General features: G+C 54.6%; 3 protein-coding genes across 5 annotated transcripts; 2 read left to right on the top strand and 1 right to left on the bottom strand.

Annotated features, from left to right (window-relative positions):
• Window positions 1-4,058: 4,058 nt before the first annotated feature.
• C6H11orf68 (chromosome 6 C11orf68 homolog) lies at window positions 4,059-6,723 on the bottom strand. Its single transcript, XM_056801315.1, has 2 exons — window positions 6,405-6,723; window positions 4,059-5,777 (listed from the first exon to the last, which is right to left on the bottom strand). The coding sequence occupies exons 1-2, from the start codon at window positions 6,509-6,511 to the stop codon at window positions 5,030-5,032; spliced, it is 855 nt and encodes a 284-aa protein (XP_056657293.1). The 5' UTR covers window positions 6,512-6,723; the 3' UTR covers window positions 4,059-5,029.
• A 163-nt stretch (window positions 6,724-6,886) lies between these two features.
• DRAP1 (DR1 associated protein 1) lies at window positions 6,887-9,985 on the top strand. The gene is made up of 7 exons (XM_056801316.1): window positions 6,887-7,082; window positions 7,546-7,618; window positions 7,767-7,860; window positions 8,214-8,333; window positions 9,163-9,253; window positions 9,449-9,537; window positions 9,758-9,985. The coding sequence occupies exons 1-7, from the start codon at window positions 7,041-7,043 to the stop codon at window positions 9,855-9,857; spliced, it is 609 nt and encodes a 202-aa protein (XP_056657294.1). The 5' UTR covers window positions 6,887-7,040; the 3' UTR covers window positions 9,858-9,985.
• Window positions 9,986-14,334: 4,349 nt separating this feature from the next.
• TSGA10IP (testis specific 10 interacting protein) lies at window positions 14,335-24,888 on the top strand. Of its 3 annotated transcripts, none has more exons than XM_056801313.1 (8): window positions 14,335-14,449; window positions 15,311-15,441; window positions 15,524-16,329; window positions 16,883-17,012; window positions 20,109-20,279; window positions 21,995-22,094; window positions 23,742-23,866; window positions 24,709-24,888. In XM_056801313.1, the coding sequence occupies exons 1-8, from the start codon at window positions 14,375-14,377 to the stop codon at window positions 24,758-24,760; spliced, it is 1,590 nt and encodes a 529-aa protein (XP_056657291.1). In that variant the 5' UTR covers window positions 14,335-14,374; the 3' UTR covers window positions 24,761-24,888. The 3 variants fall into 3 exon arrangements, with proteins under 3 accessions (XP_056657291.1, XP_056657292.1, XP_056657290.1); XM_056801314.1 differs by lacking the exon at window positions 14,335-14,449 and adding an exon at window positions 14,682-14,930 and having other exon boundaries at window positions 15,524-16,008; XM_056801312.1 differs by lacking the exon at window positions 14,335-14,449 and adding an exon at window positions 14,682-14,930.
• Window positions 24,889-25,109: the final 221 nt, after the last annotated feature.

Genomic DNA, 25,109 nt, shown 5'->3' with positions numbered 1-25,109 from the left:
GGAGGTCCAAGCTGGCTGCGGGCCGTGAGGGGGACCCGAGAGAGTAGGAAGCCTCAGCCTCCCTGGCCATCCCCCTCATCCCGCCCTTGATGGATGGGCCCGAAGAGGTACCTCGACCTGGCCATCCGGCCGCAGGGCCATGGGCCAGGTGGGGAGAGAACCTCCCTGACCAAAGCCAGAGAACGGAAAGTTCTGGACAGAAGAAAAGCCATGGAGAGTCTCCATCGAGAAAATGCAAACGTTTCTCCCCAGATAAAGTCAATGCAGCTAGAATCAGAGAAAAATATCCGGATTTGGGGAAATCTTTCCTTTCAACACTCCCAACAAAAGTTCCACAAACACAGCCTGGAAGGAATTCACATAAAGATCTGTTCAAGAACCTCAATGCAAAGTTTTCCAAGAAAGAAATACAAATTAGGACTAGCCACGTGAAAAAATTCACAATCCCAAGTAACCGAATGAATACAAACATAATCCTGGGACAGCACCCTAGACTATAAATGTCCTCCCCTTTAATCTTTACCTTCCATCTTAGAATTGTTACTAAGTATTGGTTCCAAGGCAGAAGAATGGGGAGGCCTAGGCAATTGGGGTTATGTGACTTGCCCAGGGTCACACAGCTAGGAAGTGTTTGACAGCAGATTTGAACCCAGGACCTCCCAACTCTCAGTCCAGCACTCTATCCACTATCTAGCTGTCCCAACAAATACCTTTCGAATGAATTCTGCCTTATTCCTCTTGTGCTAGCAAAGATATGAAATGCGTGTAAAAGTGCTGCTGGCAGCACTTTTTTTTTGTGATCCACAAAATAGGTGTCCAATGATTATGGGGTGGCTGAACAAGTGAATGAAAAGGAAAATAAAGGTGATATGGATGAATACTTACCAAAATATAAACTGCCTAGACTAACAGAGGAAGAAATAGACTACTGAAACAACCCATATCAGAAAAAGAAATTGAAGGTATTAAAATAGGCAATGAGGAGGCCAAGCTATCCCTCTTTGCCGATTATATGACGGTCTACTTAACGAGTCCTAGAGAATCAACCAAAAATCTAGTTGAAATAATCAACAACTTTAGCAAAGTTGCAGGATACAAAAAAACCCAAATAAGTCATCAGCATTTCTATATATCTCCAACTCATCCCAGCAGCAGGCATTAGAAAGAGAAATTCCATTCAAAATCACCCTAGACAATATAAAATACTTAGGAATCTATCTGCCGAGACAAACACAGGGACTATATGAACACAACTACAAAACACTCCCCACACAATTAAGACTAGATCTAAACAATTGGAGAAACATTGATTGCTCATGGGTAGGATAAGCTAACATAATAAAAATGACAATCCTGTCCAAATTATTACTTATTTAGTGCCATACCCATTGAACTACCAAAAAACTTTTTTACTGAATTAGAAAAAAACCATAACAAAGTTTATTTGGAAGAACAAAAGATCAATGATATCTAGGAAAACCATGAAAAAAAATGCAAAGGAAGGGGGCCTTGCAGTCCCAGATCTCAAACTATACTATAAAGCAGTGGTCATCAAAACAATTTGGTACTGGCTAAGAGACAGAAAGGAGGATCAGTGGAATAGACTAGGGGTAAGTGACCTCAGCAAGACAGTCTATGATAAGCCCAAAGAGCCCAGCTTTTGGGACCAAAATCCACTATTTGATAAAAACTGCTGGAAAAACTGGAAGACAGTATGGGCGGGATTAGGTTTGGATTAACATCTCACACCCTACACCAAGATAAACTCAGAATGGGTGAATGACCTGGATATAAAGAAGGAAACTATAAGCAAATTAGGCAAACACAGAATAGTATACTTATCAGATCTTGGGAAAGGAAAGACTTTAAAACCAAGCAAGAGCTAGAAAAAAAATCACAAAATGTAAAATAAATCATTTTGATTACATCAAATTAAAAAGATTTTGTACAAACAAAACTAATGCATACAAAATTAGAAGGGAAGCAACAAATTGGGAAACAATCTTCATTACAAAAACCTCCAATAAAGGTCTAATTCTAATTACTCAAATTTATATAGAGCTAAACCAATTGTACAAAAAATCAAGCCATTCTCCAATTGATAAATGGGACATGAACAGGCAGTTCTCAGCCAAAGAAATCAAAACTATTAATAAGCACATGAAGAAGTGTTCTAAATCTCTTATAATCAGAGAGATGCAAATCAAAACAACTCTGAGGTATCATCTCACCTAGCAAATTGGCTAACATGACAGCAAAGAAAAGTAATGAATGTTGGAGGGGATGTGGCAAAGTTGGGACATTAATGCACTGCTGGTGGAGTTGTGAATGGATCCAACCATTCTGGAGGGCAATTTGGAACTATGTCCAAAGGGCGATAAAAGACTGTCTGCCCTTTGATGCAGCCATAGCACTGTTGGGTTTGTACCCCAAAGAGATAATAAGGAAAAATACATGTACAAGAATATGCATAGCTGCACTCTTTGTGGTGGCAAAAAATTGGAAAATGAGGGGATGCCCTTCAATTGGGGCATGGCTGAACAAATTGTGGTATATGTTGGTGATGGAATACTATTGTGCTCAAAGGAATGATGAACTGGAGGGACTCCATGTGAACTGGACTGACCTCCAGGAATTTATGCAGTGAAAGGAGCAGAACCAGGAAAACAATGTGCACAGAGACTGACACTGTGGTACAATCAAATGTGATGGACTTTTCCATTAGTGGCAATGCAGTGATCCTAACAACTTGGAGAAATCTATGAGAAAGAACGCTCTCCACATTCAGAGGAAAAACGGTGGGAGTAAAAACACCAAAGAAAAACTGCTTGATTGCATGGGTTCATGGGGATATGGTTGGGGATGTAGACTCTAAATGAACATCCTAGTGTAAACAACAACATGGAAATAGGTTCTGATCAAGGACACATGTAATACCCAATGAAATTGTGCGTTGGCTACAGGGGAAGGGAGGGTGGAGGGGAGGGAGGGAAATGTGATTATTGTAACCAAGGAATAATGTTCTAAATTGACTAAATAAACTAATTCAAATAAAAAAAGAAAACAAAAAAAAGAAAAGGAAAATGACAGGACCATAAGGAATGATCCAGGGGAACATGGGAAAAGAGGAAGTGATATCCACAAAGGAAATAAGGCCACAATGATGTGAATGGTGTCAAGGTGGAAAAGCAGGGAACCCAAGGCCCATCCAATTGTCAAGAACTTCACGGTATGACAGACACATTTCTCTAGCTTCCCTGTTAACAATCCAATTGTTTTGAGGAGAAAAACACCAAGTTAAGGAGTACAGAGGGCCGGTCACTGGCAAATAGCTGTTGTGTCAAAATAAAAGGGATGGATTGATTTTTCAAACCCCTTTTCCAACTCTAGGATAGAAGGGTGAGGGTGAAGCAATTGGATTCTGTGTGGGTTTTCCATGACTGTAGCCAGCACCTTTCTTGGGTGGCAAGCACCCGTCTCTCGGTGTTCATCAGCAGGTCACTGAACAGAATGGGAGTCAGCCGTTCTGTCTTCAAGGATCCCCCGAGGATTCTCACAAGATACTGCAAGCAAGTCAAGAGGTGACTTCAAATCCACACCTGTCCAGAACCTTCTGAGCCTGGGACGGTCTTCCCTCCTCATCCTCCTTCGAGGCTTAAATAAGGGGCTCCCTCACCCTGGGGGGGGGTGAGTCCTCAATTGTTGGGTACAAACTGGTTTGAGAATAGGATCTGCTTAATTAACAACTCCCTCCCCTGCAGAACAAGGTAGAGATCCTTATATATTCTATGGGAACACAGTCATTGCTTGTTGACGTAAACCAAGTTTGACTCAGAGGTAAATATTATAGAGTAAAAGGAAGACTGGGTTTGGAATTGCAACCCTGGCAGCTGGGTGATGTTGGACAAGTCACCTGATATCTGTGCCTTAGTTTCCTTATCTGTAAAATGGGGATAAGAGCTATGCTGCCTCCCTGCTTCATGAAAGCAAACCCCTAACTAGCTGTCAGGGAGGGACTGGAAGGCTATGGGAGAGTGAGTAAAGCTATCACAGGACTGGTCAGTCGACAAGCTTTTATTCAGGGCTTATGAGGCACCAGGCACTGTGCTAAGTGCTATGGGTACAAAGGAAAGCAAAAAATAGGGACCCTTCCCTCAAAGGGCTCACATTCTAATGGAAGAGACAACATGTCAATAACTATGTAGACACAAGATATATACAGTGGGTAAAGGGAAAGGCCTTCTGCAGAGTCCTGAAGGGGGCCAGGGAAGGCAGGAGGCAGAGGTGAAAAGGAAAAACATTCCAGGCACAGGGCACAGCCAGAACAAAGGCCCGGAGTCGGGAGATGGTGCCGCCTGTGCAAGGGCAGCCAGGCCAGTGCACTGCACTGGGAGGTTGTGGAGTTCAAGGAAGGGAATAAAGTGTCCGAATGCTGGGAAGGAAGGAGGGGCCTGGGTCGTGAAGGGCTTTCATGCCGGGCCGAGCTTGGAGGTGATGGGAGCCAGCAGAGGCTCCCCAGGTCTTGGTCCTTAGGCTAGTTCCGACCTCAGCAGCTCCTCTAACACCAGTCCTCATCAAACCTGATACAACCAGCTGCCACCCAAATCTACAAACTGGTAAACCAGGAGGGAGGGGTGAGGTGGGGGCCTAGCAGGGTGCCCCTCCTAGTGGCAGGTGCAGTCAGAACTACAACTCCCAGGATGCACTGCTCTCCCCAGAGCTAACAGGGTTCTGTGCTGCTGCAGCCAGGGGTGGGGGTGGGGCAGCTCAAAGCAGGGGAGGAGCTCAGCGGGGGCTCTCCAAGGGAGAGGGTCCCCTTCTGCCTCCATCACCTGGGCCGACACTGGGGTGGGGGGTGGCATCGTGCCCGCTTCCAGCTGCCTAGGCCAGCCAAGGGGGCAGCCCTTCCCCCTTCCTGAGGCCCAAGGCCGGTGCCCAAGGCCGGTGCCCAAAGCCGAGGAGGCGGGTGGCCAGTGGCCCGGCCAGAATGATTGTCTCCGCCCTGCCCGCCCCATGTCCAGGCTCCCAGCTAAGTCAGTGCCATGTTGTTGAGGCGGTCCAAGACCCGGGAGCAATGGGGGTCGCTCTCGAGGTGGTAGCTGCTCTCGTAGAGGGTGGGGCACAGGTGCCAGCGATTGGCCCGGTAGATTCCTAGGTAGGTGTAGACGTCCGGCTTGTAGGTCAGCGGGCACTTGACCCCCGCGGCCCGGATGGCCGAGTCAGCCTTCAGCACTCCCTCCTGGTCTGTGAAGTCATCGGTGTAGACGCAGATGACCTGCCGCTCCTTTTCCTGGGCTCGGGGGCTCACCTTGGCCACCTGCAGCTTCCCCTCCACCACGGCCCGGGCGATGCCGGCCCATGCGTGGTCCAGCTTGAAGCCGGGGCTCAGGTGCATCAGCCACTTGCCGGTCAGGACCTGGTGGGTGAGGGCTAGCTCCCGCAGGACGGCAGGTGTGATGGGCCGCCCGCTGGCCTGCAGGGCTTCCCAAGCCCCCTGGAGTCCCTGGACATCCCCAGCTCCGGGGGAGAAATCGGGCCCATAGACGGCGATCCAGCCCACAGGCTTGGGGTTGGGGTCACTGGGGCCCCCGTAGCGGGAGACTTGGGAAGGAGGGTAGGTGGCCAGCCAGGGGTCCAGCTCGCAGGGTGGGGTGCAGCGGGCATCGAAGACCAGCCAGGGGTCCATGTCTGCTGCCATGGCCTCTGCCGCCAGGTGCTCCGCCGTGAAGCCATCCTCCTGGTTCCCCACGGGGATCTCTTCCTCCAGCAGCTCTATCCTGAAGGGAGGGGGAAAGGTGAGGCCTGCAGAACCAGCAAGGGCCCCAGGGGGGCCCCCAGGGGGATTCTGGCCAAGACCTGCTCCACTTTGGAAAGTGAGGGTTGGGGCCAGATCTACCACCCCTTAAAGACGGAAGGCTGGGTGGAACAGCGGGATCACGTTGCTGTAGACTCTGAGCAAGCCTCAGTTTCCCCGTTTGTAACGGCTCAAATGAGTTAACATGGGGAAGTCCATGGCCAACCACTGTCATTATACTTGTTAGTATTAATTAGAAATGACCGTGAAGGCTTCTCTGCGGAAGAGACCGTAAAAGTCTGAAAGCCTCAGTAGGGGAAACTGAAGCCCAAAGGAATCCCTGGAGCACTCCCAGGCTGGGAGGTCTGGGTCACGGAGTGCCCCGCCGGCCTCAGCCCCGCCCCCTCAAGCGGAGGTTCCTCCCCCGACTCATCCCGGGCTCCGCCTCCCCTCCCCCGCCCGAGGGGGCGCTCGCCGCCGCTCGCCTCCCCCTCCCCCTCCCCCACAGCCTTGGCCCCTCCCGGCTCCCGTACACTCCCCGCGGCTTCCCGCGGCTGGCCACAGCCTCTCGCCCCGCGATCCCGCCACCTCCCCCTCGAGGCCCGGTCACCTCCGCCTCTCGCTCCTCTCTGCGCTGGCCCGGCCCGGCCCTCGCTCTCTCCGGGGCTCATCTCCGCCGCGGGCCCTCCGCTCCGCCCACCCCACGGCCGCCGCCATCTTGGGCCGCCTGCCGCCTCAACAATAACTTTATCGACAACCGCCGGCCGCCGTAGGGGAACAGTCAGCGAGGGGGCCGGGGGCGGGACTCATCCGGACGTGGCGGAGGACGCGGCCAATGGGAAGCGTGGCCTTTCCGCGGAGGCTCCCGGTTTGAGCGCGGCTGAGGGCGGGGCAGTTGAGGGCGTTCCTCCAGCAGCAGGGAGGCGGGGCGAGCGCCGTCCTCCTCCTCCTCCGCTCGTCTATGGGAGGTGGAGCGCGGGTGCCGGGTCGCTGCGGAGCAGAGAGGGCCCGAGCGAGCTCGAGAGGGCGCTAGGACCCTGAGGAGCGAGCAGGAGCCCGGCGCTAGGACCCGGAGGCGCAGGAGGCAGCCCGGCGCTAGGACCCGGGCAGGGCCGCAGCCGGAGCCTGAGAACCCGCGGCGGAGGAGCCCGAGGAACCGGGGCCGGAGCCGGGGCCGGGGCCGGAGGGCCGAGGCCGAGGTGCGGCGAGAGCAGCGGCGGCGGCGGCGGCAGGAAGAGGCCCCGAGATGCCGAGCAAGAAGAAGAAATACAATGCGCGCTTCCCGCCGGTGAGGCCCCGTTCCCGGCCCCCTCGGGCCTCCGGCCCCGCGCTCGCCCGGCCGTCCCGGCCCGCAGCCGCCCCCTCCCCCCGGGGCCCCGATCCCCCACAACAGAGGCAGCCCCGTTCAAGTCCTGCGCCCCTCTCGCCCTCCCCCGCAGCCACCTTCCTACCGCCCCCTTCACTCCTTCTCCCGGGCCCCGATTTTCTTCCCATCTCTTCATCCCCTACCGGGGCTGAAGACCCCGGAGCCCCGCCCCCAGCGCTCTCAGGTCCCCTTCCCCCGGCTCCCCCTTCCAGCCATCGTTTTGCCACCCGCTCCCCACACTTGCTGCCTCTGTCCTCCCACCATAACTGGACCCTACGGACCAGTACCCCCTTGGTTTCCCCGGGCCCGTGTCCCTTTGCTCTTGGGGCGGGGCGTCCATGCGCCTGTTCTCAAAGCGGTTCTTTGCCCCCCCTTCCCCCCACAGGCCAGAATCAAGAAGATCATGCAGACGGACGAGGAGATCGGCAAAGTGGCCGCGGCAGTGCCGGTCATCATCTGTATCCTGGGCCCCCAGGGGCTGGAGGGCTGGGACTGAGCGGGATGGGGAAAGTGGGGCCGGGGAGGAGGACCTGGGGCTCTAGGGGGCCGGGGGCTCAGGGCTGGGTCGGGGTTCTCTGGTTTTTCTTGACCAGCGCCCTCCCTCAGCCCGGGCATTAGAACTGTTTTTGGAATCACTGCTAAAGAAAGCCTGTCAAGTGACCCAGTCTCGGAATGCCAAGACTATGACCACCTCCCACCTGTGAGTCCTGGCAGGGAGGCTGGACTCCTGCCCCAGAAGGCCCACTTTCATTCCCCTCTCTAGCCCCTGCCTCACCCCCTTCCCTCTGCCTCTCACTTTGCCAAAATCATCAAATTCTGAGGTCTGGATCTCTGTTTGGCCTCCAGATGGCCCCTCCCCATTCCAGGCCTCCCTTTGCTCTGTCCCAGGAAGGGCCCTTCCAGTTTTTCATCTTTAGAGTCCCTGCGGCCTCCTGCCCAGAAGTCTGTGGGCAGATAGATCCCCTGCCCTTCCCCACCCTTCCCTCCCCTTCGTTCTCTTCCCCCTGGAGCCCCGGACAGAAGGGCTCAGTCCCCTGTGGCCTCCCCTTCTAGGAAACAGTGCATTGAGCTGGAGCAGCAGTTTGATTTCTTGAAGGACCTGGTGGCTGCCGTGCCAGACATGCAGGGAGATGGGGAAGATAACCATCTAGATGGAGAGAAGGGAACCCGAAGGTAAGGGGGCACAGAGCGGGCTTCGCTCTGGAGAATCCCCCCAACCCACCCCCAGAAGGCATTTTGTTTCGGACACAGAATCATTCTGAATTTAACTTCTCCTACAAAGCAGAAGGGCCATTAGCCCTGTGGCCAGCTCCTACCATGTGCCAGGCACCATAAAGCCCCAAATCTTTCTCCCCCAAGTTTGCCACTTCGTTTTCTCTTTACCATCACCCCGATTTCTCAAGGCGCCCCCTCCCACGTCTTCCCAAAGATCGGTCACAGATGACAGATAATACTTTGAAAGGAAAAAGTCAGCAGAATTGACGAACCTTTAGAAAAAGTCCAGAGCCAAGCGTGCAGCACTTGGGGGAGGGTCTCCCCATGTTGCCATTTTGCCAGGGATTCACCAGGTCATTACTGAAGTCCCCGCACGCACACATGGAATCACCCGACCCCTTTTTGCCACACTGACACCTGCACCTCATTGTTCAGGCCTCTCCTAAGTGAGGGACCATCCCGTTCGGATCAGAGTCGCCCGAGTCCTCCTCAGTCATCTCTCGGGACGAGGGTCTGCGTGGTCAGGGGCTGAGAGCGGCTGCTGAGCCTGTGTCGAGAAGGTCCTCCGGGCTCTTCTCCTAGTGTGGCACTCCTGGGGATCCTCTCAATGGTGGCTGACAGAGTTCCTGGGGGTCAGGCCCAGCTGCTGTGGGGGTCTGTGCCCCGAGTGGCTCACGCAGGACCTGGTGCATCCAGGAGTGTTTAGGTCCCAGTATTCACCGTCCCCTCAGTTTCCCTCTGAAGAGTGAATGTTGGGGGTCCCTCAAGTTTTATGGTTCTTCTCTAGGGGCCGGAAGCCTGGGAGTAGTCGGAAAAACGGTGGTGCTGGAGGAAAAGGGAAAGATAAGAAGCAGTCAGGGACAGACTCGGAGCAGGAGGTGAGCTGCTGCCCGTTTGTGTCTTGAAGGACTGAGCAGGCCCCCCCTTCCCCAAGGCCTCAGGCCACCTCTCTGCCGTCCTCAGCCTTCCCTTCTCTCCCTCCCTGGGGTGCCTGAGCACTTGGTGTGGCCCCTTTCCCCTGAGCTCCAGGGGAGCTGGCTTGGGTGAAGCTTTTTCTATCGTGCCACCCACAGGACGACTCTGAAGACACAGAGACAGATGGGGAGGAGGAGATGCCACAGCCCCCACCCCAGCCCAGCCGGCCCACGGCCCAGTTCCAGAGGTAAGGCTGACCTGGGGCACCGAGCAGTGGGGTGGGGCAGGGGGCAGAAGGTGGTTCTGGCTGAGCACTCCCCAGCCCACTGCACAGGCCATCAGAGCCCTGTAGATGTTGGTTGGCCCTCGCTGCTAGGGTCCTGCTGGGGACAGTCAGGGGTCCTGGCCTTGGCCAAGGCTGGGCAGCTAATCTGACTGTGTCTCCTTCCTTGTCTCTCTCCCCACAGCCCCCCAGCCCCCTTCCTCCCCTTCTCCTCGACCCTGCCTCTGCCTCCAGCACCTCCTGGCCCCACAGCTGTTGAAGAAGAAGAAGATTATGACTCATAGGCCCTCCCCTTGGCCCTCCCCACCTCCTCCTCCCACCCTCCACCCTCATTTAGTCCATTTAGTGGCTGGGGGTGAGGTGGGGGAGTAGGGGAGGGCCTTCTTAAATTTATTAAAATTTTTAAAAAGAAGCAAGAGTGTTCTGCTCCCCCTCTGTCCCTGGGTGCAGCCACCCCCAGGCCCGACGGAGCCATCGGTGGCAACGAAGCCCCGGTTTGGGACCGGAACCCTGGCTCAGCCACTTCCTTCAGCCCACCCCCACGGCTGCTGCAGAGTGCGGGCCTAGAGAAGGGAGCTGTCGGGGCCAGGATCCTCGAACCCGGGACGGCCTTCCCTGATGGGTTCATTCAGTGGGGAGTGGCCTGCCCTCCTCTCTCCTTCCCTTCTCTGTCTCTGCATCCACCCTGGATCCAGGGATTGAGGCTCACTCGGGAGACACCCAGCAAAACTCTGGACACCAGTGACTTAGAAGTGTCTGGGGGTACACAGGCTTCCCTGGACAGACAGAGGGGGAAGGCGTGGAGCCTGGTGAGAGCAAGGCCATTGCTTTAGAGAGATTGTTCGTGCCAACCCCTTCCTCCTGTTACAGATGGACAAACTGAGGCCCTGGGGCACATTTCAACTGAATTTGAACTCACGTCTTCGGGCCTTTGCTGTTCCCCTTCAGAAGTGAAGCCAGATTTGGATGGCAGAGGGCATGGTGGGGCACTTTGGGGCATATTGGCTGGGGTTGTCCCATGCCCGTTGTGTCCTGGTCTTTCCACTCACTCCTCTAGAGTAGCGCTCCCAGCTCCTTTCCCCAGAGACCCATCTTCTCTCCTGAGGAGGGTGGAGGCAAGGGAGGGATGAGATGCATTTATCAGTATTAAGTGCTCACTCTAGGCCAAGCCCTGGGGACATAAACAGGGAAGGGTGCTGGCTTGGAGGGCTGGCTGGGGACAGCTGGGCCTGTGGCACTGGGGGAGGGTCCCTGCCACCCCTCTGCTCCTGGGCACCAGGTGCCTAAACAATGCCGGTGAGGCCCGTCCTGACCACTTCTGGAGCTGCTCTCCTGTTCTCACCTGGGGACAGCTTATAAGCGAGAAAGAGGGGCAGCCCCCCTCGGGCAGCGGGCGTCAAGTTAGGCCTCCCCTAAACACGAGGTGGCTGCACCCTGAAGTTCCCTGGGGTCCCCCCCTTCCGCCCAGCTGCCGCCCTGAGGGTGGCTTTTTAGAGGTCTCCAAAGCAAGTCATGGGCTGAGACTGGGGCCTGTTCACGAGGGAGGCAGGCTCTGCCCCATCCATCCGGATGAGCACCCCCCGGTCGGTGTGGAGTCTCTTTGCCCTCTAACACAAGAGGGACCCTAGATTTCTGCCCCTCCCCCCATTGGACCAGACTCCAGACTGCCGTTCTTGGCTCCCCTCTCATGGCATTGGATCATTTTAAGCTTTTGGTCCCCTAAGGACCCCAGATCCTTTTCATGGGTTCCCAGGGCCTTACAGAGACTCAATGCCCAGGGCTCTTCGGCCTAGATGAGGTGAGACTGGAGCTGGGTCTTGGAGTACCTGCAGGACCAGGCTCCGACCCTGCGGCCGGCAGGCTCAGCGACTCAGTGCACAGATTCAGAGATTTGGTTTTTTAGTACCAACCATCAGCTGAGCCCCTCTTTTTGCCTTGGAAGCTGGACCTTCAGCTGACTGAGGCGCTGCTTAGCCCACCTAACCGGGACTGTCATTTCCGCTGGGGTCCATCATTCCGTCTGAAACTGCCAGCCCGGGATTCCCTTCTGGGTGGATTCTCACAGGCACAGGGAACCAGGACAAGCTCGGGGGCTCCAGCTGACCTGATTGGGCTCCCCACAAACGCCAAGCAGCTGCGGCTGTGGCACTTGGGCTTTGATTAAGAAGGAATCAGGGAAGGCTTCAAGGAGGAGTTGTCTGGAGGGGATGGGACAAGGTAAGGATGATATTCCAGGCAGGACGGCTCTGGGGTTCAGCTTCCTCATTTGAAAAGCGCCCTGTGGGGTCGGTTCAGTCACGGCCCATCCTTCACGACCCCATTTGGGGTTTCCTTGGCAGAGATCCTGGACATTTCCTTCTCCAGCTCATCTGACAGATGAGGAAATGGAGGCAGACAGGGTAAAGTCGCACAGCTAGGATGTGTCTGAGGTCAGATTTGAACTCAGGTCTGCCTGGCTCTGTCCACTGCATCACCCGGCTTCCCTGAGGTAGCTCATGAAGATATTATTATCCCAATTTTATAGATGAGGAAACTGAGGCTCAGAGTTATTTTTTAATGTTTATTTTAGAATATTTTTCCATGGTTACAAGATTCATGTTTTTTCTCTCCCCTCCCGTAGCCGACCCGCAATTCCTCTCAGAATTTATTATTTCATAGGATCATGGACCGAGTTGGAGGGAACCTTGTGGAACTGAGCCAGAGCAAGGCCAAATGGCTTGTCTGGTGTGTCTTATCGTTTCAGAAAGGGACATTAAATGGCTTATTACACCTCACTGGGAAATCTATATTTTAAATGTAAAATGTAAAGCCGCCTCCAGTCACCCAGCTCTAGGCTGCCAGTCCCCGCACCACGCTGTGTCTCTGCTGAGAGGCCACTAGGGGGAGCCACAGCCCAGAGTTCTGGACCCGGAGATCCAAGCTCCGTCCCTGCAAATTCCAGGGATCTGTGATCCGAGGGTCCGAATAGCATCTCCGTCAGGGGTTGTTAGGAGGATAAGATGAATAAAATTTGTGCTCTGCAAGCCTTCAAGTGCAGTATTAGTAGTCGTAGTCGTAGTATTCCTCCGTCCGGGCTCTAGCTTTGGCGGGGAACCGCCTGGGAAGGGAAGGGAAGGGAGAGACGTGGGGTTTGTTCCCTGCATGGCTCCTCAGGCTACAGTGTCTTCTCAAGGGTCTCAGAAGTTCCCCCCGCAGTCCGGTTGGCAGGATGGCTCACTGGCCGGCTGTCTCCTCTCTGCCAAAGGCTTTGGGGAGCAGAGCCTGAATCCTGGGTGACCCCCAGATTGTGCCCGGCAAGAGGCCGGGCTTTCCTGGTTGCTGAGGGTGGCCCAGCTCCTGGGCTGGGAGCGGGACAGACGCGATTAGGGATCAAACCAGGGAAGAAGGGCTGGAGTCCACGGAGGGATTCAGGAATTCGGGAAATCTTCCCAAGAGACGGCCCCCCTCTGGCTGGGGGCTCACCCGAAGAAGGGGCGTTTTTGTTGAGCCTCGAAGGCTGAGAAAGCCGGTGTCCGCCTTCATTAGACCCCAGTATGGATCCGGCTGTCCAAAGAAAGGTAAAGAAAAAGACAAAGCCAGGAGCCTCCAGCCTGACAAAGACGCTCTAGAGGAGAGGTCAGAGACCGCCTCAGAGGGAAGGTGCACCTGCAAGGGGATGAGGAGAGGCCTCCTGTAGAAGGGCTTGAGGGAAGCCAGGAAGGGGGGGGGGTGAGGAGGAAGAGTGACCTAGGCACAGGGGACAGCCTGGGGAAATGCCTCGAGGAGCTTGTTGGAGGAGCAGCAGAGAAGGAAAGAGCACCCAGAAGCAAGGACTAGCTGGGGTGTGTGAGCAGTCAGGAGGGGCCACGATAAGGCCGATGCAACTGGAGAAGAAAGTCTAGGATGGGAATGGAAAGGTTTTTTGAGTGAGAGCAGGAAGTGGCCCCAGAGGCCACCTCAACCAGCTCCTGGGAGGAGGCCGGTGATGTCTGGAGGGATGCGTGGCCTACTCAAGGCCACACTGTCTCCTCTCACATCCTAACCCCCATGGCTACAAGCCACATGGGTTGACTGAAGAGGTGGTGAGCTCCCCATCCCTGAAAGTCTCCAAGCAAAATCTGGATGTCTCTGTCAGCAGTATTCAAAAGGGGATGCCTGCTGGCTCAGGGATGGAGGAGTTGGGCTTGAGAAGCTTCCTCGCAGCTCTGAGCACGAGCTAGAAGGCCCAGAGATGCCAGGCTAGGCAAGGCAAGAAGAGGCTAGAGATGGCCCCATCTCTCCTGCAAGGCAGGGAAGGCTTTTGAAAGCCACAAACCCCTGGGATGATTCCAGGCAGCTCATCTCGAATCCAAATGCCCCCGGAGGGCCCTTTTACAGACAGGCCAGCTGGCACAGAAGTGCGTCTACTCTGACCCTCACCTGATGACTGAATCGGGTCCAAAGCACTCAGCCTCTGGGAGCCCCTCCAGGCTCCGTGGCTAAGGTTCAACCCTCCCTCCCTTCCCCCATTGCCCCTGCACTGCCCAAGGTCCCATAGGGAGTTCTTGGCAGGGGCCACGATGCCCAGGTAACCCTTGGGACCATGCCAAGGGCAGGGGCCCCGGGCAATGCCCGGACAGAAGGCGTCTCCCCATTTCAGGAAGAGGGTCGAGAGGAGACAAGCTGGCGCCACAAAGAGTTTCGAGCAGGGGGGGGAGGGACCTTAAGTGACAATCTCATCTGACACTTTTATTGTCAACATGGGGAAACCGAGACCAGAGGGAGGAAGGGACTTGCCCAAGATTCCATGGGCCATTCAATCACCATTTAAGAACATGACACGATGCTGTGGGAAGGATCATGGAGTTGGAGGATCTGGGTTCAAATGCTGGCTCTGACGCCCACTAGCTGGGATGTGGTGAGGGCCAGTTTTCCTTCCTCTGGGCCTCAGTTTCCTCCTCTGAAAAAAATAGGAGGTTGGGCTAGCGAGGCTTTCTCTGAGGTCCTCCCTTTCCTGGTGTCCATCTCCTTGGCCGAGGGCACGTCTGGGCCGTGAAAGGCTCCATGGCGAGGAGGCAGCCAGTTTGGGTTTGCCCAGGGAGTTTACAGCCAAGATGAGGAGATCATGGGGAGGAAGGCCAAGGGGGGAGGTGAGCCGGGTTGCCATGCCTCCGGGGCAGCCTGTTGGTCTCCATAGAGATGGTCCAGGGCCAAAAGTTCCGACAAGGGGGGATGGGACAAGAGACTTCCTTCCTAAGACTCATCAACAGTCAATTCTGGCTACCTCTGCTGTGAAATCTAACCAAGATGCCCGAGTCCGGGTCTCTTCGGCCTCGTCCGAAAAAGCCACAGCTGCTGGACTGTTGGGACTCCTGTCCGGAGTGCCTGTGGCCCATCAAGTAGGTGGCTTCGTGCCTTCTAACTGCTCGAACCAGAGCTGGGAACCAGGATGCTGGGGTCCATGAGGGCCCAGGGCAGAAAGGGGTGGACAAGGTCCCCCAAGAAGCAGAAAGGTCCTTGATGGTCTCAAGGAGTCTTCCCAGCTTTAGGCCGCAGGGCCTCTGATGTGTACAACCCGGGAATTCACGGGGCGAAAAGCGTTGGAAGCCCTGGGCTGAATGAAGGCTCTCCTGCTCCCCAGAGCTAACATTTGCCCACCTTTAGGTGACAGCCTGCCCCTTTCTGGGCATCACACTGACATGGGAGGGCTGCTCTGGGGGGCCAGGGCTGCCGCTCTTAAGGGCTGAGTATTCACGGAGGCCCCTCACTTCCCCTCCAGGGTACATTTGGAAGTGGAGATGCCGTGCTGATCCAGGGCCGACCCAGGGCTCGGAGTGCGGGGAACATCAGAAAGAAGGATGCAGCCATGGGCAAGGGCAAGAAGGGCAACGAGCCTTCTGAGGCTGAAGAGTGAGTAGCGGGGGGTGCAGGGAGGGTATCTGGGCCTCTGGGATGCCCGTGTCCCGACGAGCTGTTTTTCTCCCCATCCCAGCCTCATCCCACCACGTCCTCGGAAGCCCTCCTTCCCGTTCCAGTGGGCCTGGGAGAGCTTCTTGGTGGATGGCCGAAGTCTGGCCACAGCCTCCCCCAACTCTTCCCACCACACCTCGCAGCCCAAGAAGGCCCAGACTGCAGGCCTGCCCCCTGCCAGAGTCCCTCGGAAGTCCCGCTGGAAGGCTGTGCCCCCAGCTGCCCAGCCAGTCAACTTCCCATTATACTGGAAAATGGAGGCCCGATGTCGGGACATAAGAAAGCAGCTGAAAACCTGGATAGACCCCGAGGTCTGCTTCCAAGAGATGCAAGAAATGCAAGACAGTCAAGATGGCCAGGAACAAGGACAGCAAGAAGACCAAGATGGCAGGGGGGAGGAGGGGCCTGAGGCCAAGCAGGAATTCTACCCCTCTTCTGTACTTCCTGAGAAAAGGTGGAAGTCCAAGAAGCTGGGCACAAGGACCAAGACCAGAGAGGAAGCAGAGGGTGAGGGGCAGCAGCCACCGGGAAAGTCTTTGCCCATAACCAGGAGGATGAGGTTTTGGGAAGAAATTGGAGGGGAAAGAGAGGCAGAGGATGAAGTGGGCAGGGCCTCAGAGCAGTCAATCTGTCCCCCACTGATGACCAGGAGCAGAGAAGAGGAGATGGGCCAGCTTAGGAAGTGGAAGGCCCTCCATCTGGCTGGTTTCGCCCTCCTTAGAGGATTTGGGAGGAAGTCAGCAAAGTTGAAGGACTCAGAGAGGCTCACGGACCTAGAGAATCTACTGAAGCAGTTACAGGAGGAAGTCAAGGAGCTAGGGTTCTACTGTGAGTCCTGGGCTGGGGCACGGAGCAGGGAGCCATGTGGGGAGAGGGCTGCCCAGGCCTCGGGTTTCCCAGGGCCAGCACCATGCCCAAATACAGGGTATTCCACTGGCGTTTGCGTGGTCAGCAGCTGCAATTCGTGGCCTGCTGGTCGGGCTCATTCATTAGGAGAGGGAGATGCCAGGCTGCACCCTCCCTTCGCCTCACCCATCCCGAGAAGAGGGCTCTCTCTAGCGCTGCTCCACTTACTGGCATTTGTCTTGAGAAGCTGGATTGAGGACGCCTTTGGTGCTGCTTAGACTGTGGGTTGGCACTGAACCCCAGGGCTCTCCCCCACCCCCACAGGGCAGAGCTATGGGGGTGATGTGGAATATTCCCCTTGCCAACGTTAGCGTGCTGGAGGGGCCAGCTTCAGTTCCCTGGAAACCTACATGGAGGCAAAGAAAGGGACTCTGGGCATGGCCTGGGGTGTCCCAAAGGGGGACGCAGGCCTTTGAGTTGCCTGGGAAGGGGAGACAGGGAAGGGGGGGACTGACTTCTGTTTCTCTGGTATCAGCCGTCCAGGGCCCTGTCCAGGATGTGGTCCAACCCCAAGCAGAGAAGCGCCAGGCGTGGGAGGATGTCAAGTCTTTCCTGCCCATGGGGAGCACCACCAAAACCTTCCAAAAGCGCCAAGAGGCCACCAGGTACCCAAGGAAGAAGAGGAGGGACTCCTGCCCCCACAGCCATCACTCATTTGTTTGTTGGGCCATCCACAGGTTCAGGGTCTCTACCTGGGTAGAGTATGCCTGCTGCCTTGGGTGGGGGCTTCTTCACCTGTGGTTTGCTGCCATTGAAGCCAAAGGGCCACTCCCTACCACCTAGACCTGCGTATGCGTCTACACATGCTCATCCTCGAAGAGAGAGAAGAGGCAGTATTACAGAGAGGCCCTCTGGTTTCACCCCCTCCTCTTAGATGTTGGGTAACGCCCCGAGGTCACTCGGCCAGACCCTAAACCCCGCTTCCCTACTGGGAGGGGGCACCTGGGCAGCCCCTTGATGGAAGCCTGGGGGTCCAAGTCCTGCCCACCTCAGGCACATTATGCTCTGTGAATATAGGAGAAAAGCCAGAGCAAGGCCACCTTCTTCCCCGTCTACAGCTCACCTAATGAGCCAAGTCTGCTGGGCTGGGGGATGCCGAGCCTAAGGAAAGCTCCTGGAGGAAGGAGATGCTATGGGGAGGCCATGAAAGCTGGCCAGCAAGACACACTAGGATGAAGGCTATTCTAGGCTGAGTTCAAGTCCTACCTCAAGACCTCAGTAGCTCACATAGTAGGAAATCTTCACTTCTGTCTGTGCCCAGTAGACATTCTTTTTTTTTAAACCCATACCTTCCTTCTTGGAATCAATACTGTGTATTGGTTCCAAGGCAGAAGAGTGGTAAGGGCTGGGCAATGGGGGTCAAGTGACTTGCCCAGGGTCACACAACTGGGAAGTATCTGAGGTCATATTTGAAGCCAGGACCTCCTGCCTCTGGGCCTGGCTCTCCATCCACTGAGCGACCCAGCTGCCCCCACAGTAGGCATTCTTAATACTTGGGGACTACCTGCTGATTACTGAAGTCTTGGTTTCCCCATCTGTAAAATGGGGATGATAATATCTGCCCAACAGGGTTGGTATGAGGTTCAGCCTGGATCATACCTGGGTGGGAGCACTTTGCACACTTTATAAAGTACCCCAGAAACTTGGACAAGGATGATGGCAAAGCCAGGGATTGCCCCCCCCCCCCAGGCTATCGCTCCCCCTTCTGCAGGGGGCAGTTAAAGACTGATTTGTAAAAGGACTCCCTGACTCCTTTCTGGCCTCTTTCAGCTCCAGATCTAGAAGGCTGAGGCTCCTCACTCATTAGACTGTGAGCTCCTGGAGGGCTGGGACTGATTTCTTTTCAGGGCCTTTTTGGGAGGCCCAGTGCTTGTTGGGACTCAGAGCCGGGCCCTGAGAGTAGGAGGTGGCAAAAACGCAACAGTTCTTGTCCTCAAGGAACTCACCTTTTTTTTTTACCCTTGCCTTCCATCTTAGAATCAGCACTAAGTATCAGTTCCAAGGCAGAAGAGCGGTAAGAGCTAGGCAATGGGGGTTATGGGACTTGCCCAGGGTCAGTCACATAGCTAGGAAGTGCCTGAGGTCAGATTTGAACCCGAGACTTCCAGCTCTAGGCCTGACTCTCCATCCACTCAGCTATCCCCCTTTTTTAAAAAAAATGTATTTATTTATTTGTTGAGTTTACTTTCCAAGGGCAGCTCCAACATGCACAAATATAACTGGGTACAAACTACATACGAAGACTATACAGGAGAATGGAAGAAAGACCTCGTGTGGGAAGTGTCTCGGGAAAAGCGGTGAATAAAGCTCGAGATACTGCAAGAAGGGGGCCAGGAGATGCCGGCTGGAGCTCTGGGGGTGGGCGAAGGGCAATGGGGTGTCTAGCGAGGCTGGTGATGAGTGACAGCCTCGGGATGGAGCAAGGGACAAACGGTCATGGAACCCGGCATACGTGAGATCACCCAGAGGTCATAGCAGAAAAGGGAGATACCCCTGGTGAGGGCTCAGTGAGGAGGGGACATGAGCAACCACACAGTGGAGATGGAGAGGTCGCCATGGCAGGGGAATGGAGACATCTGTGTCTGATGGCCCAGAGCCCTGGGAATGCTCGGGCAGAGGGTGGGCAAGTGTGCGCAGCCACAGAGGACAGCAAGGGGAAGCCTGGGGAGGGCCGTCACCGGGATGAAACTGGAAGTCGAATGTGAAGGATTAAGAGGCAGGCGTTGTCATGAGCATTTTCTAGGATTTGGGATGTGAAAGGGAGAAATAGAGGGTGCTAGCTCAAGGGGATGGTAGCATCAAATAAGAGGTGGGGGTTGGTTGGTTGTTTTTTTTCTGAATGGAGAAGCTGGAGGTCTGCTTGGAGGCAGCAGGGAAGAAGCCAGGCTCTTCAAGAAGCTTCCATTCTCTTGGATGAGAGGACAGGGAAGAGAAGTGTTCATTAGGAAAAGCTTCTGGAAGGTAGGGGCACTTGAATTGGGCTCTGAAGGAAGTCTGGGTCCTGGGTTCAAATTTGGCCGCAGACACTTTGTAGTTTCGTGACCCTGGGTAAGTCGCTTGACTCCTACCGCCTATCCCTTACTGCTCTGATGCTTGGAACCAATACACAGCATTAATCCTAAGATGGAAGGAAAGGTTAAAAAAAAGAAAAGTGGAATAAGCTGAGGGGAAGGGGAGATGTTTGGGGATAGGGAAGCAGACGGGTCATTCCCCAAGAGCTTGAAAGAGACCAAAGGAGAGGGTTCCTGAGGGCTGACCCATAGAGGAGGTCCTTCTGGCTTCCTTCCTTTGCCCCCAGCCTCCCTGAGTGCCCCGAGCTTTGCTTCCCTTGACTTTTGCCTGACTTCAGTCTTCCCACCACGTCCTTCCTCCCATGACTTTGGTCCTCTGGGATCACGACTCCTTGGCTTCGTCCTGGCCTCTTTCGCCAGTGCCTCTGCCTGTGGGTCACCTGAGCACGCACCTACCAAAGAAAGGAAGAATGGGTGTAGTGGAGATGGGAGTCAGGTCGCCTAGGCGCCCCAACTCTTTCCCTGCCTCCCCTTCAAGACAGACCTTGCAGTCTCTGAACCTTGACGCTGAGAACCTGGGTTACAGCCCTCCTGGATGGAAGGCAGTTTGGGCAGAGGGGGCATCTGGGTCAGAAGGGTTCTTGGTCCTCTTCTAGGGGCTCACTTCATCTTCTCTCCTCCTCTCCCCAGGGCCTTGATGTTGGACTGGGAGCGGCAGCAGCGGGAGGAACGAGCCAGGGCAGAGCAGCGCCAAGCTCAGGCACACCGGATTCGGAAGAAGTTGGCTCGGTGCCTGGCAGCCTATGGGCCTTCCAGGTCCAAGGAGTCTGGGGCATCCAATCGCAAGCTTGATGAGCTCAGGTGCCCACCCCCATGGTGGGGGGTGGGGGAGGAAACTCCTCCCAGGAGATGGGAGCCCAGTTGGCCCCTGAAGGAGCCTGTGCTTGAAGCTTTAGGGCCCATGGGGAGAAAAGAAGAACCCAACTTGAGGACATCCGTCCACTTTAACTGGAGAGCCAGGGCCTGGGAGCAGGAGGCGCTGAGACAGTTTACAAGGCAGCCTTACACTGGTGCTGGGTCAGATTACAGGAGGGGACCAGAGTGGCCTGAAGGAAGCAGGAAATGCTTCTAGAGGAGGAGAGGGCTTGAGTTGGGTCTGGAGTGATGCTCAAAATTTTGAGGAAACAGAGTAGATTATGGATGGAGGTGGGTCAGGGCCAGAGCATGCTAGAGCAGCGGTGTTGGAGAAAATCTCTGGATGGTGCTGGGGGTAGGAAATGGGAGAAAGTGCTAGGGGCTGGCAAGGGTGGGAGGCTAGCTGATAGCTGGGGTGGAAGAATTCCCAGCACTGAGATGACGTGGGAGGATGCTTCAGTTGAGGGTCGAGTGGGGAGAAGGGGCAGACTCTTGAGAGGAGGATGGAGGAAAGCACTCAGGGCAGGGGTTTGGATAGGAGCTAGAACAGTGAGGCATGGAAGTCTGCCCCCTATGGAGTTCCATGGCCAGGAGGGGAATAGGGAGACATCAAGGAGCCCAGGCTGGGAGAAGAGAGGGAGTAGGAAGCCTGGGGTGAACATTCTAGCCTTCAGCTGGCTCTCCACTCTTATCAGTCCAGTCTATGCTCCATCTGGCTGTCATTGGACACAGACCAGGACCCCCGCACCCTATTCTGGGGTTCCCTTACAGGGAACAGCATCTCAGAATGAAAAAGGTGCCTCTCCTCTTCAGTGGGAGAGCCCTCATGGGGATGTTCCACTTTCCAGAAGGTCAGGGCTGATCAGGTCAGCAGCAATAGGGCCCTGTGGGTCCAGGTCCCTTCACTGATGCCATGATGGCAGCAACAGCAGGGTCAAGGGTAGAAAACACAGTCTCCTAGGACCATAGCAATGCTCTAATGTCTTGGGGCCTGGTTCTGGCCTATTGAAGCCCAGAACGGGGAAGCATCTGGCCCAAGATCACACAGCGAGGGAATTGCTGCTGGGAGGAGGGAGATCCAAGTCTGAGTCCTCGGGCTCTAAATCTGGGGCTCCTCTCCACAACGGATTCATTGATTCCACAAACCTTACTGTGTGCGGAAAGCAAAGGGATATAGAAATAAAATGTGGTCACTGATCTCAAAACTGACTATTGCATGGGGCTGGGGAAAGTGCTGCTTCATTCAGGGTACTATTTCCCCTGCTAAATAAAAAGGCTCAGTGTGTAATAATAGTGCTTTATAATATGACAGAGGAGGAAACTGAGGCAGACAGAAGTTCCTTGATTTGCTCAGGGTCACACAGCTATTGTATCTGAGGGCAAATTTAACTTGGGGTCTTTCTGACTCCAGGCTCAGTACTCTACCCACTGACACCCAGCTGCTTAGAGTATTAGTTCTAGAACCAGGGAGATGTGGCCTCAAATCTTCTCATTTTGCTTCCTACCTGTATAACCCTGGCTTCTCCTTTGGGGCAAGGTCCCCTGAGCCTGGCCAAATCCCAGTTTCTTGGCAGAGGGGCATTGCTGAGTGTCTCTGGGCTGAGCTCTGACTCTGGTGATATCCCCCTCCCCCCAACCCCCACCCCTGTCTCCCAAGCCAGGCAGCAGGAGAAGCAGCGTTTGGCAGAGTACAAGGCTGAGCTTCAGGGTATCCACCAGCGAGTGCAGAACCGCCCCTTCCTCTTTCAGCAGGCCATGCAAGTAAGGGCTCTCGCCTCAGCTGGACCCTCCCTCCCTCAGAACCTGAAAGGACTGGAGCCAAGAGAACCAGATCTTTCCAACTCTGCAGCCCCTTCTCCCCCAACTCCTCAGGACCACCCCTACCCCTAGGTCTTTCCAACAGGATCCCACACATAAGCTCCTGCCTTGAGCATGGCTTTGGGTCAGGGCTGGGGACTCATCTTGGCTCTCTTCAGGGGACTCGCATCTAGTCGGGGGATGCCTTACAAATATTCCAAAGTTAGAATGGAACTTTTTTTCTGGGGCAGCTAGGTGGCTCAGTGGATAGAACATCAGGCCTGGAGATGGGAGGTCTTGTGTTCAAATGTGATCTCAGGCACTTGCTAGCTGTGTGACCCCGGGCAAGTCACTTCACCCCCATTGCCTAGCCCTTTCTGCTTTTTTGCCTTGGAATTAGTACGGATTTTAAGTCAGAAGGTTAAGGGGTTAAAAAAAATTCCAATGGAACTTCCATCTCATTGATAAGATCTCTCTGAAAAAATGCCACTTGTCCCCTGTTCAGGCCTGCCTGACCTCAGTTTCCTCATCTGCAAAATGAGGGGGTCAGATTCTTATCCACGTTGTTTCCAACTGGTGGGAAAGGGGAAGGGGCTTCTTGGAGGGGGGAACATTTTGAATTGGATTTTAAAGGATGATAATAAGGGAAACATACCAGAGAGGAAAGGAGGATACTCCAGACAAGGAGAATGGTGGGAACAAAGTTGGAAAAAAGGGCATGAAGATGCAGGCCAGGTTGGTTAAGCCAGAGGGTTGGGAGGACAGCGTGATCCAGTTGGAAAGGTAGAACAGTGGCAGATGGCGGAGGACATTCAAGGCTCTTCACCTCCGAAGTCATTTGAATTCTGAATTAGTAGGCCGTAGGGAGCCTCTGGAGATTTTGAAAAGAGGAGTGACCCTAGTGGGACTATGAATAAGAAGATGATGCTGGCAGGGGCACAAAGGGTCACAGTTGATTGGTTTAGAGCTAAGGGAGCTCAGACGTATCCCAATTTCCTTGGTTTTCAGAGGAGGAAGGTAGGTACAGGGATAGGAGAGGGGAATGGAGAAAGTTACCTATTAGCAGGCGAATGCAAAGATGGGTGGAAATGACGCCTGTTCTCAGGTGGTGGTTTTGGGATTAGAGAGGAGAAAACAGAGAAGGTTGCTGGGGAGGTGGGTTAGACTGGACAGGAAGGAGTCCAGAAGAACCCCAAGATGATGAGAATGAATGCAGGGCTAGTGCTGATGCCAGGGACAGACACAGAAGTGGGAAGAAGTAGGGTTAGTGGGGAAGGATAAAACTGGCCCTTCCACATTCTAAGTCCAAGGTCCATTCCTCCTCGGAATAGGGCCCTCCCAGCTCTGCCCATTCCAGGACTATCCCAACATCCTTCTATCAATCAGTGAAATCCATCAATGAAGAAGTCTTTGTTAAGGCACTATGCTAAGGCCTGGGGAAACAAAAGCAAAAATGGAACTGTTCCCTGCCCTCAAGGAACTTCCACTCTATAAAGTCTAGAAGTTCCTCATTGTGCCTCCCAGACTGGGGAGGGGAGCCTGACAGTTGCCACCTGCCGAGGGGGCATCCCGCTTCTCCTACTGGTTTCAGGAGCTCTGTCTCCCTAACAGAACAATGCCCGGCTTTCGGTGAACAGGCGCTTCTCTCAGGTGCTGTCGGCCCTGGGTTTGGATGAGGACCAGTTATTGGCTGAAGCATTGAAGGACGATATTGAGGAAGTCCCCCCAAAACGCAGGTAGGGATCTGGGCTTTCCTCAGAGGTTTAGCAAGTCTAGAGCAAGCCCCTCACTTCACTTCACAGGGGGAAGAAAAGGAGACCTGGAGCAGAGCCCCCAGGCTTCCCCAAAGCCACAGGGCTAGTGGGAGTAGAACCCTTCTGAGTGCGTGTAGCTCTGTAGCTCCTTGGCAACAATACTTCATCTCCTGACTGATGAAGTTTTCACTTGGCTGTTCCCCAGGCCTGGAATGCTCTCCCTCCTGGCCACTTCCTAACTTTTCTGCCTTCCTTCCACTCTCAGCTAAAATCTTACTTTGGGTATAAAGCCCAGCCCTTCATTCTTGTACCTTCGCTCTGAGATCACACCCAGTTAATCCTGTCTATATTTTATCTGTTTGTAGTTTGGTGTATATTGTCTCTTCTATTAAACTGTGAGCTCCTTGAGACCGGGGACTGGTTTTTGTTTCTTTTATATTCCCAGGGTTTAGCACAGTGTTGGGCACATAGTAGGTGCTTCATGAATGCTGGATGACAGCAAGAGAGTCACTTCTGTATTTACCACTCAGGGGGCTGGGAGGGCATGGGACTGACCCTGGCTGGAGAAACTTGATGGGATCTTTCCAAGTGTTTGGGATGCAGATGGAGGAAAGAGGAGACCTCCCAAGTATTGCCTACATTCTGAGCCCACCAGAGCACTGCCATACCTCATCCAATCTATTGTTTCATATTGCAGACAGAGAAACTCTCCTGGAAGTAGATGAGTTTCCTGCTGCTAGCCCAGGCTGAAGGGGTGCTCCAAGGAGGCAGCTCCTAGGGAGGAAGCCTAGGTGCGAAAGAAGAACCCCTCTGTCTCTCCCCAGGTCCTCAAAGTCCAGGAAGCTGGCCAGGATCCGAATGGAGCAGCCTTTGTAGGAAGAAGGGAGAACAGAGCTGGAAGCTTCTAGAAATCAGCGTGCAGAGTACAGGGAGGGGCATTATCCGGGGTCCCAGGGTTGATCGGGAAGGAGGGAGAGAGAGAAAATGAAGTTCTTCTATCTAAACCCAGTGTCTGCTTTCCTGCCTGGTCTGAGCTCTCGAGAGCTTGGGGTCTTTCTGGGGAAGCAAGCAGCAGTGACAGATAATTAACTGGTGACTGGAGGTGCCAAATCCAGATGGGTTTGTGTCGGAGTCAGAGGGGAATATACCCTTGATATTCCTTAGCCCTATGGCCTGGATTGGGCATATACCCTGCCTAGCCTCCATATACCTGGGGATTCTCATG

The sequence above is a fragment of the Monodelphis domestica genome, chromosome 6, assembly GCF_027887165.1.
Source record: "Monodelphis domestica isolate mMonDom1 chromosome 6, mMonDom1.pri, whole genome shotgun sequence".
Taxonomy (NCBI): domain Eukaryota; kingdom Metazoa; phylum Chordata; class Mammalia; order Didelphimorphia; family Didelphidae; genus Monodelphis; species Monodelphis domestica.
Note: the sequence above shows the minus strand (reverse complement) of the source record. Positions and strands in the feature narration are given on the sequence as shown.

Bases quoted from the DNA above. Each gene is read 5' to 3' on its own strand.
- TSGA10IP (XM_056801312.1), top strand. From the start codon at position 14,697: ATGCCTCCGGGGCAGCCTGTTGGTCTCCATAGAGATGGTCCAGGGCCA. The intron at 14,931-15,310 runs GTAGGTGGCTTC...CTTCCCCTCCAG, and splicing joins GAGTGCCTGTGGCCCATCAA to GGTACATTTGGAAGTGGAGA. The intron at 15,442-15,523 runs GTGAGTAGCGGG...TCCCCATCCCAG, and splicing joins GAGCCTTCTGAGGCTGAAGA to CCTCATCCCACCACGTCCTC.
- C6H11orf68 (XM_056801315.1), bottom strand. From the start codon at position 6,511: ATGGCGGCGGCCGTGGGGTGGGCGGAGCGGAGGGCCCGCGGCGGAGAT. The intron at 5,778-6,404 runs GTGACCGGGCCT...CCCTCCCTTCAG, and splicing joins GAGAGGAGCGAGAGGCGGAG to GATAGAGCTGCTGGAGGAAG.
- DRAP1 (XM_056801316.1), top strand. From the start codon at position 7,041: ATGCCGAGCAAGAAGAAGAAATACAATGCGCGCTTCCCGCCG. The intron at 7,083-7,545 runs GTGAGGCCCCGT...TTCCCCCCACAG, and splicing joins ACAATGCGCGCTTCCCGCCG to GCCAGAATCAAGAAGATCAT. The intron at 8,334-9,162 runs GTAAGGGGGCAC...GTTCTTCTCTAG, and splicing joins GGAGAGAAGGGAACCCGAAG to GGGCCGGAAGCCTGGGAGTA.